Raw genomic sequence first — 17,116 nt, forward strand, 5'->3', positions numbered from 1 at the left:
TGGTGGTAGCATGGATGATCAATGTTTTCACCTCAGCATTGTTGGTAGTACGATGCTGTGTAGTCTGAAAGTAAACATAGCCTACTGGTGCGGTAGTTGAAGATGGTGCAAGACAGATGAACGTGGCCTGCCATTACAGGAGATTTCCTGTGGATGTGCTACAAGGAGGACAGAGGAGAATTCATTGTATCATCAGTACTTGTCTTAGTTTAGTCTTGATCTTGTGTTGCCAAGCAATATCTATTGATCCTGCTGAGGTAAAGTGGGAAACAATAACTTTTATTTCCAAACATAACCAACAGTAACAGCATATAACACCTTCACTTGCCATGAGGCTGTAAGGTCATTACAATGATGTGTTTTATTTGCATATCATTCAGTAACCCTTAGGACAACAATAAGTTGTATCTAGAAAATTAGCAATTCTATTTACATGTTCCCTACAACTATTAGATTGCCAGAAACATCTCAGGCTACATGGACTGCAATAGTTCAGATGCATATTCAACCACTGGTTTACCAGCGATTCGGTGACTATCTACCAACTTCCAAACTGACTAATCCATTAATATTTGTCCAATGTTGCTATGTTATCCGTTAATACTGCCGTTTAATTGCACCGTTGGTAATCGTCAATGCACCTTGATTTTTGCTAGACAACCAGTGTGCACGTAGATTATCTCCTATAAAGGGATTTGCAATTTTCTCCAAGTCACACATGGTCCACTACAACTGGTTGGTCATCCACAGTCAAGAGGGTTCTCCTAGTGTTCCTCCTGGAACCGTGCCTCATGGAAAGGGACAATGCTCTGCTGATCCATCCGGGTTGCCTCCACAGCTGGTGGGTAATTTGAGGTGGGTACAGAACTGAAAATGGACAAAGCTCATCCTGACAATAACACTCGGGATTGTCAAACTGGATACAAAGGGAGATAGCAGGAACTGCAGATGCTGGAGAATCTGAGACAACAAGGTGCAGAGCTGGACGAACACAGCAGGCCAAGCAGCATCAGAGGAGCAGGAAGGCTGGCAGCATCAGAGGAGCAAGAAGGGTCCTCTGATGCTGCTTGGCCTGCTGTGTTCGTCCAGCTCTGCACCTTGTTGTCTTGGATACAAAGGGAGCTTTGTTACTTTCACATATGGATGACAGATATTCAAACTAACGATCATGTATCAGTACTCTGAGACCAATAATTCCATTTCCCTCTTACGCTGGTGTCGTCGATTATACATCAACAGGCATGACGCTCACATCTCAAAGAATTATAAAACGCCGCCCCGCAGCACTAGGGCACGCCAGATGTGTTCAGTTCCAGGAACGAAGTGAGGAACTCAGCCGGAAAAATACACCAACAGGCATGACGACAAGCCTAGGATCGTATATTTCGCTTTATTTTACTGCTCTTTATATGGGAACGGACTCTGTCACGGTAAGAAAAATATAAGTTGTTTGAAATCGAATCCAGATTTTGACACAGTAACTTACAAGTTTCTAGAAGTTGTAGTCATACAACACGGAAACAGACCCTTCGGTCCAATCTGTCCATGCCCATCATAATCGCACACTAAACTAGTTCCACCGACCCGCGGTTGGCCCATACCCTTCCATACATTTCTGATTCATGTACTTACCTAAATGCCTTTTAAACCGACATCAGCCACTTCCTCTGGAAATTCATTCCACACACAGACGGCTCTGTGTAAAACAATTGTCCCTCATATTTTGTTCGAAATCTTTCTCCTCTCACTTTAACAATATGCCCCATTGTCTTAAAATCCCCAATCCTAGGGAAAAGACACCTGCCATTCACCTTATCTATACCCCTCATGATTTTATAAACCTCTTTAAGGTCATCCTTCAGCCTCTTACGCTCCAGTGAGAAAAGTTCCAGCTTTTCCAGCCTGTCCAGGTAACTCAAACCCTCCATTTCAGGCAACACCCTGGTAAATCTTTTCTGAAGGCCCTCCAGCTTAATAATACCCTTCCTTTAACAGGGTGACCAGAACTGGGCATAACACTCCAGAACAGACATCACCCAATTCCAGTACAATGTCAACATGATGTCCCCATTTCTATACTCAAATGTCTGAGCAATGAAGGCAAGCATTGCTAAATGCCTTCTTAACCACCTTGTCTACATGTGAAGCAGACTTCAAAGAATTACGTACCTGAACCCATGGTCTCTGTTCTACAACACTTGTTTGTTTTACCAAAATGCAATACCTCGCAATTATCCAAATTAAACACCATCTGCCACTCTTCAGGCCTTTGATCCAATTGATCAAGATCTCTATATAATCTTAGATAACCTTCTTCACTGTCCACTATGCCAGCAATCTTGGTGTCATTCACAAACTTACTAACCATGCCTTCTATACTCTGATCAAAATTCATATAAATGACAAACAAAAGTGAACCCAGCACCAATTCCTATGGAACATCACTGGTAACAGGCCTCCAGTCCAAAAACAACCCTCCACAATCACTCTTTGCCTCCTACCATCAAGCTAATTTTCTATCCAATTGACAAGCTCATCCTGAATCCCATGTGATTATAAGTTATTACAACAGGCAAAAAGTCTCCTGAAGTTAGTAATATTTAATCAAGTCAGGGATATATTAGTATCTCAATGTTTGCATTCACCACTTTATACTGTACAGTATTTTCTACATACTCTACTATCAATATTGTAATAAGATATAGGTGGCTTCTCCAAGTTTGGTGAAACAATGTTAAAAATCAAACTGTTTGGGCAGGTATTGCTTTAATAAGCTTTAACATTTAAGTAATGTTCATATTAAATTGCTTTACTTTGCTGTAAGAAATGTATTAATCATTTATTTTTCTGAATAGGTATGGTAATTTAAAAGAAACTAAATACATAACCTTCCCCAATTATCTCTGATGACTCCAAAGATCTGTCCTTTGTTTCTCATCTTCATGCTATGCCAGGTAATGTCATCTAGAAACACAGCATTAGTTTTCATATCTACCCTGACCACAACAAGCTCTAACACTACTCTACCTCTTTCTCTAACTTCTCAGATTTCTTGTCCAACATCCAATATTGGATGAATAGAAATTCCCTACAACCAAGTATCTAGAAGATTGAAGCTATTATCTTTCTACTCTGCCACAAATTCTGTTCCTTATCCAGTGGCTTTATTACTCGCTCCAATAAATGCGTGAGGCTTAATCAGCTTGTTTGGAAATGTCAGTGTCATATTTGACATTGAGCTAAGCATCTGGCAGCACATCCATATCATTGCAAAGACTGCCTGTATCCACCCTTGCCCAATTCTGCTTTGGCTCACCTGCTGATGAAAACCTCATCCATGTTTTCCTTACTTTAGACTTGACTACTGTAGGAGATTCCTAGCCAGCCTCTCGACTTCTGCTCTCAGTGAATTTGTGATTATTCAAAACTTGCCTATGCCCCAACATGCATGAAGTTCCGTTCACCCATTACCAGAGTGCTCAATGATGTTGCCTCAATTAATCATTGCCTCAACTTCAAAACTTTTCTTCTTGTTTTCAATCCCCCATGTTCACAACTGCCTATTTCTGCAGCTATATTTTTCTAACCATATGGTGTATAAATATTAATTGTATTTAAAACAGATAATAACATGTATTCTGTTTCAACTGATTTGTTTTGAAATAAACTTTTATTTTATGTTGACAGATAACCTGCACAAGAAAACAATGTAAGTGTGTACTTTCACTAACTGTTAAAGTTCTACATATATGCATTTCATATGTACATACATAATCCTCTGAGGATCTGCACTTTTCTAATACTGGTCTCCTGGGCCTCCCAGGTTTTAATCACCAAACCACGGATGGCTGTGTCTTAAAGGTCTGCATCTCCCTCCTCAAAACTCACTGGGCAGGATCTTATAGGGCTCTCATTGACATGAACTATAGTGAGAAATCTGAGAGAATTGTGCGAGAAGTCAAATGAGGCCTCTGTTGTTGATGGTGGGAGCAACTAGTCGCATTTTCTAACAAAGTGCTGGATGTCAAGACAATATTAGAACAAAGAACAATACAGCAGAGAAACAGGCCCTTTGGCCCTCCAAGCGAATTCCCCTTCCATAATAAGACTGTCTTCACTTATAGGATCTGTACCCCTCTATTCCCTTCCTATTTATGTATTCATTCATGCTGCTATTATGTGTGCTTCCACCGCCTCCATTGGCAGCGCATTCCAGGCACTCACCACCCTTTGTGTGAAAAACTTGCATCGCACATCTGTTTCAAACATTCCCCCTGCACCTTGAACCTGTGTCCCCTAGCAATTGACCCCTCCACCCTGGGAAAAAGCCTCAAACTTTCCACTTTATCCATGCCATTCACAATCTTATAAACTTCTATCAGGTTGCCCCTCAACCTCCTGTGTTCCAGTGAAAACAAAGTCATAGCTAAAATCCCCCCTGCCAGGCAACATCCTGGTAAAAGTTTTCTGTATCATCTCCAAAGCATCCACATCCTTCTGGTAGTATGGTGACCAGAGCTGTGTGCAATATTCCAGAGTGGCCTAACTAAAGTTCTATAAAGCTGCAGCATAACTTGCCTATTCTTATACTCAATGCCCCTTCCAATGAAAGCAAGCATTCCATAGGCCTTTTTTACTACCTTATCTACATGCAGTGCCGTCTTCAGTGATCTGTGGACCTGCACACCTAGTCCCTCTGTACATCAATACTCCTAAGAGTTCTGCCGTTCACTGTATAGTTTCCACCTTTCAAAATGCATCACCTCACATTTGTCCAGGTTAATCTCCATCTGCCATTTTTCTGCCCATGCTCCAATTGATCTATATCCTGCTGTATCCTCTGACAATCCTCTTTACTATCTGCAACTCCACCAATCTTTGTATCATCTGCAAAAATTATTGCTAGGGGCAGTGAAATGCTTAATTAAAGGGGGTTATTTTTATTATCATCCTAATCAACAGCAAATCTCACCTCATTGATAATGTAGCTTCCTATTGTACCACAGCATTTTAGAAACTACATGCTGAGAATTCCTGACATGAAAATCAACATGCATACCTGGTGATTCCAATGTGCCGTTTGCTTATCTGAACTGCTGCCTTGGACACTTGATGCCAGTGATCAGGGCACACTCCAGTGCATTGGTTGCACACACCTAACACCCTTGGAGTGGCAACCAATATGTGCCTTGATGGCACAGAGAGGCTGGATCATCTCTGATCCATTTACAGTACGCTTCCACACTTCAATGTTGTATTTTGGAGTGCATCTGCAACCACCATTGAAATGCTTTGCGATGATAGTTTGCACACAAGCACAGGGACCCAACACTCAGATTGGACCAGAATGCATCTCAGAGTTGCCAGCTGTGATTCTTAGTGTTCACTCTCTCAGCACAGACCTGAATGCTTATAGCATCCCTGCCTTGCCTTGCTGTGCATCTTTTAGCATGTTGGTGCTTCACCCAGGGCTTAAAAGCTCACAGTACTTCTATTTTGAAACTGTTCTATGCAGAACAAGAGCTGTACTGCTTCCAGTGCTTGACAGTAGTGATCAGTGCAGGGATTATGTCAATCTCACACTTACGCCATGTACCAGCTACCGGTGTGGCAAATACCTTGCGCATGCTTCAACCAACTGGCCACATCTGAAAGTCCATGAGGTGAAATCTTGAGTTGCGTGGGGGTGGTGGGGGAGAATTTGCTGTCATTCAGGGCTCTTGGATCAGTCAGCCAAGGGCACTGCATGCACGCTCAGGGGCTTGGGAACTTAAGTAAGCTCCCTGGGGCAGTCATGGTGAGGGGTTTTATCTCACTACAGTCTACGAATTGGGCTGTGGTCAGTACTGTAGACTCAAAACAGGCAGTCAGGAGACTTACAAACCATCAATTGGGGAACTGCAAGAACAGCAGTCAGGCATCAGATCAGTTATGACCAGAACTGTCAATCAAAATAGGCAGGGGATTAGGGATCAGTCAGTTCTGGGGGTTTTATTGATTGAGCTTAGGGGTTTTAGGGAGGGGTGGGGAAGGGGAGGGCATTGTAGTGATAGGGAGATGGGAGAATTCTGGGGAGAAAAGGCAAAATCCTCTTATTTCAAGGACCGTAACTGCTCTCTCCACGACTCCCTCATCCACTCCACACTCCCCACTAACCCCAGCACCCCCGGCACCTTTCCCTGCCACTGCAGGAAGCGCTACATCTGCCCCTATACTTCCCACCTCACCTCCATTCAAGGCACAAAACAAACCTTCCATTATCAGACAGGGATTCACCTGGACATCTGTCAACTTGGTCTACTGTTATCTGCTGCTCGCAATGTGGCCTCCTCTGCATTGGTGAGACGAAGCGTAGACTCGGGGACTATTTCGTAGAGCATCTGCATTTAACTGTACGTGACAAACGACAACACCTTCCGGTTGCCAACTGTTTTAACTCCCCCTCCCACTCCCTGGGCGACATGACCCTCCTGGGCCTCCTCCAGTGTCACAATGACACCACCCACAAACTGGAGGAGCACCACCTTATATTCTGCCTTGGGAGCCTACAGCCTGATGGCCTAAACATGGAATTCACCAGTTTTAAAATTTCCACACCCCGGCCTCTCTCTCATTCCCGCCTCCTTGACCCGACACAACGTGTCCATCTTCTCTCCCACCTGTCCGCCTCACCCATCCCACTGACCAATCACCACTACTCCATACCTGCACTCATCTATCACCAACCCACCTACCTTCCCCAGTTCCATCCCTCCTTTCTATTTATTTCCTAGCTCCCTTCCCCCTCTCCATTTCTGAAGAAGGGTCCTGATCCAAAACTTCAACTTTCTTGCTCCTCTGATACTTCCTGGTCTGCTGTGATCCTCCAGTTCCACACTGTTGTCTCTGACTCCGGCATCTGCAGTTCTTGCTATCCTCTTGTATATCCTTCCTATTTTTAATAAACCTTTCCTCTTTAAATGATATTCCAATCGTCCAGCAATAGTGAAACAGGCCATGGTCTAATACCACTCAGTTCAAGATGTAACTCTTTCATTGGTTTCCAGTGTGAATGTGTGGCTTCTGTTTCCTCGTTCTATGTTTACCCCCAGAAGAGACAATCGCTAGCTTTGCAGTTCCCGTCTCTCTATGAAGTCACTACAGATTCAGCTCAATGATCGGCAACGACAAGCATAGATTTGAATGAGTTGGATTTCAGGAGAATGGGGGTGAGGGGGCGTCAAAATCTGAGAACTTCTCTAACCTGTATAACTTTATCATTGAATCCCTACTGTGTGGAAAGAGGCCATTTGGCTCATCAGATCTGCACCAACCCTCCAGAGAGCATCCCACCAGACCCCTATCTTATCCCCATAACCCCACATTTCCCACGGCTAACCCACCTAGCCTGCACATTCCGGGCCACTGTAGACAATTTACCATGGCCAATCCACCTAACCCGCATATCTTTGGACTGCGGGAGGAAACCCGTGCAGACACAGAGAGAACGTGTAAACACAGGCAGTCACCAAAGGCTGGAATCGAACCTCAGGTCCCTGGTGCTATGAAGCAGTAGTGCTAATCACTGAGCTACTGTACCACACCCTTATTTATTGAATAGATGAAAATCATGCCTATCCCTCAGAGTTAGTAGATAGATAGTAGATTGTCATTATATAAAGCATTTACTGAGCCAATTTTCATATTTTATGCCTGCAAAATACGTTTGCTTTAATGTTATCATGTAGTGTTCATAATTACATGTAGAAATCTGAAATAGTCTCCTTTAAATTTAGTCAATGAACCTCCACCAGAGTGGGCAATGACAAATGAGAGAACCCCTTCAGATATTTTGGATCTTCAAGTTCAGTTACAACCATCAGAAGAAAGTCAGAGTCCAGTGCTTAATATCAGCTGGATCATCAGCCCAGATGGTGAGATGTCTTCCAATATACACTTACTTTAATTCATTCACAGGATGTGGACAATGCTGGTGAGGGCAGCATTTGTTGCCCTTCCCTAAGAAAATTGATTAGGAATCATTTTCTTGAACCACTACAAGTCCATATGGTGTAGGTATATCCACAATGCTATGTGAATGTAAGTTCTATGATGGTGTTGTGTGTAAAATATATTGCTCATTTAAAAAATATTGATAATTCACTTATAGCATTGCATGGTGAGTAGGAGAATATGTCCTGTCTAACCATGCTCAATATAGAATCATAGGACTGATCCTTGGGGAGATGGTGGGGGTTTTGCCTACCTTCTGAACAGCCGATTAGATTAATATTGCCTCCTTTGGAAAGACACACCAAATCACAATATAATCAGGCACTGAGAGACCAGTGGCAGGATTTTCCTGTGGCCAATTCCTCAGGGACTGAGGTCCCAATTATTAAAATGTGCCAGCAGAGGCCAACAACTCTTTTGCTTAGCAGTGTTGCTACATAAGTGCTGGCTGCTTTTGGAATGTCAGTCACAGAGTGACCAGGCCAGAAGTAAATAATAGTGGGAGAGATTTTGTGAGACAGTGGTTGTGGAATTGGACGAACTTCTGGTGTTTAGAACAAGAACAGAACCTTCTCAATACAGGGTTCATCACTCACAGCCATTTGTCCACCCATTCCATCAGATTGTCTATTTCTTCTTGAAGTGGATCACTATCATCCTCACAGTTCACAATTCACAATGCTTTCAAATTTTGCCTCTTCGCAAATTTGAAATTGTGTTGAGTACATTCAACCTAAGTCATGAATACTCATGCAAACTGGTGCCAACTTCTGGATCTCACCATAACCATCCTCTTTTTTGAAAAATAACTGTTCACCGTTCACCCCTAGTCTTTTTATCTTGTCACTCAGCCAACTTCATTTCCATGCTGCCACTGTGCCTTTTATTCCCTAGGCTTCAACTTTGCTGAAAAGCTTATTATGTGATGATATATCAAATACCCTTTTGAAGTCCAAGTATGTGACATCAACAGAAATACTCCAACCATCTTCTGTTACCTCTTAAAAATCTCAATCAAACTAGTTAAAAACAATATTCCCTTCACCAATCTGAGATGGATTTGTGTAATCCACATTTATCCAGTATATGCAAGTTGTGGTTGGAACTTCGTGTAGAGGACAAAAAAGTTCAGATCATTTAGCATTGTGAATTTTTCACATTCTGTTTTTAATATTTGTATGAGGAGAGGCAGGATGCAACCAAATTTAAATACCAAAAAAAGTGAAAAACAGTTTGAGAAAAAAATTCTGATTTTCACAGATACAGCATTCACATTTAAAGATGTCCCCATTTATTGTTGTTTTGTTGTAACATAGTTAAGTATTGCTGCCTGAAATCTTACTAAGTGTTGCGTGGTTCATTTTCACATTGTTTACTGTAATTACTGACCTGACTGGTATCATTTTGGCAAAGCCTCTCCCATTTGACAAGCAGTCTTTTTTTCTAGGAAGTATTCAAGAACTTAGAGCCACTATGATATGCATTCAAAGTCAACAAAAGGTCTGTTTTCGATGTGATTACAGTGCATTGTTTGAATCAGCACGAAATCCTCAAGATCAACCAGTGAGTTGTAGAGACTTCCTGATGAATATAATATGCGTTGTAGCAACGATAAGCTAACATTCATTAAAAAAAGTGTAAATCTTTGCTTAGACAAGAACTTATTAAATATAATTTTATACTATAATGATTCCATGAATCACAATACAACACAACAACTTTATTACTGTCAGAAATTATAAAAAATACATTGAATGATTGCTGGTGTCTAACATGTGTTGTAAGGGAACCCTTATGTTGGCATATTTCAAAACAGTATTTATCTTTCTTTAATCAGTGTCATAGTATACACTGTATTTCAGAATTTTGTAAGATTATACAAAACATAGTAAAAGCTGCAAACATTCCTGAAATGTAATACCTTGTTACATTTAAAATATTGCTTCCTTTTTTCAAGTGGCAATTTTATTTTGCTGAATATCCTGTTGAGCCAGAAACCAATTACTTTGTGACTGCATTCAACATCCCAACAGCAAATACTGGTGAATATCCACCTGAGAAATCCATTAGTCTTTTCACACCATGTAAGTGTATTATGTATGTTCTGTTTTTCAAGTATAAGGCAAATTATTTTTTCTGAGTACATTTTCAATGACAGTTGATTAAAGTTGCGCATGTAAGTGATGGTAGGATGGAAGGGTTTAGAATAGAGTGGAGAGAGCATGGTTCCCCTATAAACAGTGTTTCTATTTGTAAATTAAAGTGTTATCCTTTCAAAAAAAATTCAATTATGATAACCTCCACCACTGGAAATGCAGTGAAAATTTAAATGTTAACTGCTTTTCATAATTTGTGCACTTACTTCATATTAACTTTTATATTTGGAATGTCATTAGCCACCTTTCAGTTTTCAGTTTTGGTTTTCAAGTAAATGATGACAGAAATTGAAAAAACTAAAATTGTTATGAACTAAAAAATTCCAGTTGTCCTATTCATTGCATAACCTACAAAACTAGGTAGGAAACTGAGCTGTAGATGAGGTGCAAGAGGTTCCCCAGGAATACAGATCAGTTAAGTGATTGGGTGAAAAGATGGCAGATGTAGTACAATGTAATGAAATGTGAAATTATCCATTTTGGAAGGAAGAGTAGAATTTTATTTTAAAAGATGTCAGGCAATAAATGTTGATGTTCGGAAGGATGTCCGTATGCATAAATCACAGCGTTAACAGGCAGGTACAGCAAGCAAATAGGGAAATAAATGATATATTAGCCTTCAAAAGGTTTAGAGTGCAAGTGCAAGGTAGCCTTATTGCTTTGCATTGAGATTTCATGAAATCATACCAAAATTGGCCACAATTTCAGTTTCCATAACTAAGGAAAGCCAGATTTGTTAGAGGTGGATGAAAAAATGGTTCAGTAGATTATTTCAAGGGATGAGAATGTGGGTTTACAAGGAGAGATTAAATAGATTGGACTTATATTAATTTAGAAAAATGAAACAAGACCTTTATTACAACATAAAAACAAGAGAGAGACAGCTGTGAGACTGTTTTCTCTGATTGGCAAGTCTAGAATTAGAAGTTTTAGTAACAAAGGGATCAGGCATTTAGGATAGAAGTAAAGGATGCTTGTGTCTCTTTGCAATTCTCTAGTGCAGTAGGTTGTTCGATGCTCACTTGACGTGTATATTCAAGATTGCGATTGAAAGATGCTTGGGCACTTAAGGAATCAAGTGATATTTGAGGGAGGCCTTGAAAAAATGGAGTTGATGCAGCCATGATCTTATTGGAGGCTGAGATCCAAGACACATACGCCTATTCCTGCTCTTATTTCTTGTGTTGTTATCCACCTTTATAAACGAAATCTGAAATCCCGTCTTCTGAATACTGGTATGATAACTAACTTAGTGATGTTTCAGTGAATTTTTGGAGAAAGCAAGTAAGCAACAGAGGAGATCTCCTAACTTCTGCTGCATTTGCTGAACTTACCTGATCTGGCAGAAAGCTGGCACAAATGGTTTCAATATTTGTATCTGGATTAGGGAATGGGAATATTGACTTAGGTTTCAGTTTCTGATTCCTGAACTGTCAGCCTTGCTGAGAATATGTGTGTATATTAGGGGACAGAAAGTTAGCAGAGCATGGATATAATTGATATCCTGAAATGCATGGGCAAGCTTTGCCTTTAAAAATGGCCTTTGTGAGGTATACCAGATAGTTCCACTGCCTAACTCAAAAAATGTAGGTTAACATCATAGTCCTATCTGCAATCAGTTGAATGTATCTTGAGACTAAATTCATTACAGTCTTATGTACAGCTTTTGTGAACCTGACATTTTTTTTTCTATTGTATAGCTTGTTTTGATGTGACAATGAAAAATCATGAAAGCTGTGAAGGTAGGAAACTTGTTTCTTTAAAATAAAACCCTAAAAAGAACTTTATTGTTTATCTTTAGCAGCCAGATTTATTAAGTACACGATTGGCATCACCCTCATGCAAACATTAATGTTATTTCAAAAGTTGTTTGTAAAAGTATTGGCTGGAAGTGATATTAGCTGAAATTCACACTATGTATTCATAATATGTATGTTGACTGGTAACAAAGCCAAAATCCTTTGTCAATCTACTTAGCTAGTAGCTGAATGTTAAAAAAAAGTGAACAAAATAAGCATAAGCAAAAAATTTTATGGAGGTTTTGTGCAATCAGTGTAAAAGGTAGAAGGGTGACTATAGGTCATATGCCCATATTTCTTCATACTTTAGTATAAAAAGTTGCCATTATACTATGTTTGCAGGACTATTCTGAGGCAATGGCCTCCTACTGTATCCAATGGAGTGTATGCATGGACTCTTGAGGAGTCAACAGGAGTCTTGGTCAGTGGCTGGAGACATCCCCCCCGCAACCCCGTCCACCCCCACTACCCGGCATGTTGCCTTTTTCTGGGAAGCATCTTGTGCTGCTTGGGTAATTACAGGCCCATGTCCTATCCTACAGGCAGGCTCCAAACTGCAGCATCTGGCTGATCGAAGGCTGGCCACTCTTCTGTACTCAGCTGTGCCACATAGGAGGTGGTGGCTGATGCCAGTATGACACTCACTGAAGCTTAGTATCAAAGAGGGATCCAAGCAGTTGAGTGATGGGGAAGATGGTAGAGGTGAGGGTAGGTGGGTGTCAGCAGCAAGGAACCAGTGTGCAGCTCACAGTTGCCTGCACCTCCTGAAGGGTCCTTCAATTGAATGTGCTATCAAACAAGTGACCCTCCATGAGCTCTCAAACAAAAAAGCCAAGGTTTGCTCATCATATTCTGTGTCTGATGCCACTTCTCTCACTAACAGCTGAAGAAGGAGCGAGGTTATGAAAGCTTGTGTTTTCAAATAAACCTGTTGGACTATAACCTGGTGTCGTGTGGTATCTGACCTTATCCATCCCAGTCCAACACTGGCACCTCCACATCATTGTCAATCCAGTGATGGAAGTCTACTTGGCCATTAATTGTCTATTAAAACCCCAAACTATGGCTGGATTGGCAAGGTTGTCCATGGGTCTTCCCACCCTAGATGTAACCTAGGCATCTGTCTCTCCACCCACCACCCTCCTGTCTGATTAAATGTCCTCCTGTCATGAAACTTACCATAGCGGAGGGCACCTATGGCAATGACCCTAACATCAGGAAGTAATTCTAGGCTATATTTAATTTAAATTAAGATATCGATAAAGAGAAATAAAATGTGCAATTGTGGAACCCCAGCAGCCTGTTGATGTAGTTGAGGTTAGGCAGGCAACAAGGGCTTCTCAGCCTTCCTGTGGGTTTGATCTTTGGTTCACTGCCAGCCAGTTGCCTCCATATATTGTTCCCCAATACGTTTTTGGAGAGTATGGAAAACAATTGGAAAACTTTGGATGGCTGTCAACAATAGGCTGTGATGGATGGAAACCCACCAAACCACATTGTGTCTGTTGGAAAGTGGCCTGGAATCCAGATGCAACTGAAGAACCAAGACCCCATTAGAGGCATGAAATTCCACATGCATGCCCACCCCCTCCACCATGCTCTCAAAATTCAGCCTTGGGTTATTTGCACTTTTTAATGATCGCTTTGAATCTATAATAAATGTTGAATATCAGTTAATATAAAACAGTTGTTATGTTTGCAGAATTAGGGATTATATTGTAATAATTATATCACCTAAATAAATCAATTGATTTCAGTATGATATTCATTTTTGCTTTTACATTTGCAATGGCATCCATGTAAACATTTAAAAAACAACCTAGATAGAATAAATTATCTTTGCAATTATTGAATTACTATACATTTACAGATGCCCAGTGGAATCCAAACATATCTCTGTGTATGGTTAATAATGACGTGGTTATCAATTTTACTGCCAGTCCAAATTCATTACGTTATGATGTTGAGCTGGTCGTGTGCGATCTCATTATGACACCAAAATTAAATGCAACAACAATTTCTCAGGTATGTAATTTAAACATTAGTACATAGAAAATAAGATTCACCAAACACAGAATCTTGGAGTACAGAAATGAGCCAGATGCTCTGCAGAATCAATGTCATTGTTTGTCTCCGTGTGAGCAGCCTAAGCTAATGTTTCCGAACAAAACCCTTCCATTTCCTTCATGCATCTAATTCCCATTTGGAAGAATTTACAGTTTCTGCTACCGTAAAAATCAGCTGCAGAGAAATTTATGTTCTAACATTTTACTGTGTAAAGAAATTATTTCTATCCTCCAACACCTCAAGGATAAGTATTAGGAATTATTTTGAGCACAGCAATGCTGTTTGTCTGGACATAATTTAAAATTCTTGCATTTTAGATCCTTCCACACTTTCCAGTATGATCAATATATTAGTGTAACCCTAGAGATCACCCTTGTGATCAGAACTCAAGATGCACATCCTCTTCAATTGCATGAGCTCAATGTTTTTCCAAAATTGGAGTGAATAAGAACTTGATAATGGAAGAATTCTAATCACCCAATTGAGGAAAGATAAATAGTAGTGTCCTTGGAGAGTGTGCAATTTTGAATTTAGAACAAGATGTGAGTTTGCTACAAACTGGATATTTTGACTGATGCAGCAATGCTTATATTATCCTTTGAAATAGAAGAAACTCCACATGAACATTGAATAATTTAACAGGTATTTATCATAACTCACCGTTGTTTACAAATATCACATTCACAGGCACTATGTCTGGGTTAATATTTCATTACTTTATCACAACTGAGCAGCAAGCTTCCAATAGCACACCATGCTTTAAGTGATCCCAGGATAGGATGTAACTTAATACCCTCAGGTCACATACTATGGTTACTATGATATCGTGAACATGTTTCTTAAAGATTTTGATATAATGACAGTGAGTCATAACACTACAGATTGGTACCTGAACTTCAACAGTTGATACTAGAAGAAACTATATAAATCAAGGACATGTTCCCTGGAATTGTAAGGGTCATAGGGCTGATCTGTTCAAAGTTTTCAAGAATTTTAGAGGAGCGGACAGATTAGATTTGGATAAAAAAAACTATCTTGACAAATTGGACAGACTGGCAAAGAGGCAAGGTCAAATAATTAGATCCAGACCATTCAGGAGAAATCATGTAAATATGGTTAGAAGTTTGGAATTCTCTTCTGCAAATGGCAACTGAAGTCAAAACCATTGTTAATTTTTAAATATGATCTTGATAGTTTATTTTTAATTCAAAGGGACTGAAGATTTAAAGGAGATGTGAGGAAAAATCTTTTCATTCAGAGGATGGTGGGAATCTGGAACTCACTGCCTTTAAGAGTGATAGAGGTGAAACACTCATAACATTTAAGAAGTATTCAGATGTATTCTTGCGATGCCAAGGCATATAAGGCTCTGGGCCAAATGCTGAAAAATGGGATTAGAATAGTTAAGTGGATGTTTTTGATCAGCAAGGACACAATAGGCTGAGGAGCCTTTCTCTGTGTTGTTGGTTTCCATGACTCTGGATATATGGGACAGAAGTGGTTATATGGATTTAGGTTACAAATGATCCATGATATCAACAAATGCTGGACATGTTAAAATCAATGTTCAAAGATTTTCTTAAACAGCCCTGAGCAGGACAGAAATTGAACCTGGGCTTCCTTGACCACAAGACCCCTAGTCATCAAATGCTAGCTATTTTTTTAAAATCAACCTGTTCAGACATGGTATGGTTGGACTTGAATCATGCCTCCTGGCTTAGAGGCTGGGACACTATCCTACAAATACACTTCTCATCACATGCTAGGTATTTTTAATCAACCTGTCCAGTGATGTTATGACACATCACTGGAGCAATAAGACTCAAACCTAGAACTCCTCATCAAATGCTACCAGGATGGGTTCTTGGGAGTACACCTGTTTCCTCATAGGTAATAAATGACATTTGAATTGCAGCCACTGCTGCAGTGCAGAAACATTTCCTATTTCATACAAGATTCAACATAAATTATTGAGCTGCTTTTTATCCATGGACAGCTTTTCAATATGTAAGTAAACAGTCAAAGCAAATACCGCATATTTAGCACAATCCCATTCCTCTGTTCAAACATTGGGGCTTATAAAACATCAATTAGGCTGCTGACTTATTTTTTATGTTATCATTGTTTCAAACTATTCCTCTTGCAATAACTGGCAATCTGCATTCTATCTAGAAGTTCACACCAAGGGTTGTTTCTTTTGCCTAGTCAAGCTTGATTATCCCTTTGACTGTTATCTCTGTAAATTCTCCACCCAGCAATCAAAATCTAGCCATGTTCTGACAATTTTATGTTCAGGAATTTGCTTGCAGCTCTGTCAGTTAAATTAATTACCCATTTAAATACCACTTGCAGTGCCCTTACAATGAGTTTGTTTATTGGCCACTAAAGACAACATAACTGATTGTTAGAGATAGTAGGAACTGCCGATGCTGGAGAATCTGAGATAACAAGGTAAATGTCCCTGGTCATCTTGGCTACTGATCTTGGGATGATACAATAGCTAATGCTATCATAATAAACAGAAAACATTGGAAGCACAAGCAGGTCTGGCAACATCTGTGGAGATTGAGGAACAAGAGTTAATGCATTAAGTCAATGACTTTTAATTAGAATTGGGAAAAGTTGGTGATATAACAGTTTTTAAGCCAGGAACTAGGCTGAGAGATTTCACATTTGCTAAACTGGCTTGGTCAATTTTCATCAGTGTGTGCCAATCACTTCTCCAGCCATGTAGGAAAATTCCCTTTGATTCCAAATTTTTGTCACGTATATTTTGTTACATCTCCAAATATTTTTAAACATTATTTGAAATCACATCAACCAATTTCTTTAGAGATAGTAGGAACTGCAGATGCTGGAGAATCCGAGACAACAAGGTGCAGGGCTGGATGAACACAGCAGGCCAAGCAGCATCATAGGAGCAGGAAGGCTGACGTTTCGGGCCTAGACCCTTCATCAGAAAAGGGGGAGGGGAAGGGGGTTCTGAAATAGATAGGGAGAGAGTGGGAGGCGGAAAGAAGATGGATAGAGGAGAGGATAGGTGGAGAGGAAACAAACAGGTCGAAGAGGCGGGGATGGAGCCAGTAAAGGTGAGTGTAGGTG

The 17,116-nt window shown here is 40.2% G+C and overlaps 1 protein-coding gene across 1 annotated transcript in view; it reads left to right on the forward strand.

The window, feature by feature from the left end:
* The first annotated feature begins 1,331 nt into the window (after positions 1–1,331).
* Positions 1,332–17,116, forward strand: part of LOC109934303 (interleukin-17 receptor B) — a 37,838-nt gene continuing 22,053 nt past the window's right edge. Inside the window, exons 1-7 of the mRNA XM_048606603.1 lie at positions 1,332–1,430; positions 3,688–3,709; positions 7,776–7,913; positions 9,440–9,555; positions 9,950–10,076; positions 11,849–11,890; positions 13,818–13,972. Of these exons, the coding sequence (XP_048462560.1) occupies positions 1,359–1,430; positions 3,688–3,709; positions 7,776–7,913; positions 9,440–9,555; positions 9,950–10,076; positions 11,849–11,890; positions 13,818–13,972 (672 nt within the window). The 5' untranslated portion in view covers positions 1,332–1,358. The remainder of the gene's footprint in view (positions 1,431–3,687; positions 3,710–7,775; positions 7,914–9,439; positions 9,556–9,949; positions 10,077–11,848; positions 11,891–13,817; positions 13,973–17,116) is intronic.

Source organism: Rhincodon typus, chromosome 16, assembly GCF_021869965.1.
Source record: "Rhincodon typus isolate 14 chromosome 16, sRhiTyp1.1, whole genome shotgun sequence".
Classification (NCBI taxonomy): Eukaryota; Metazoa; Chordata; class Chondrichthyes; order Orectolobiformes; family Rhincodontidae; genus Rhincodon; species Rhincodon typus.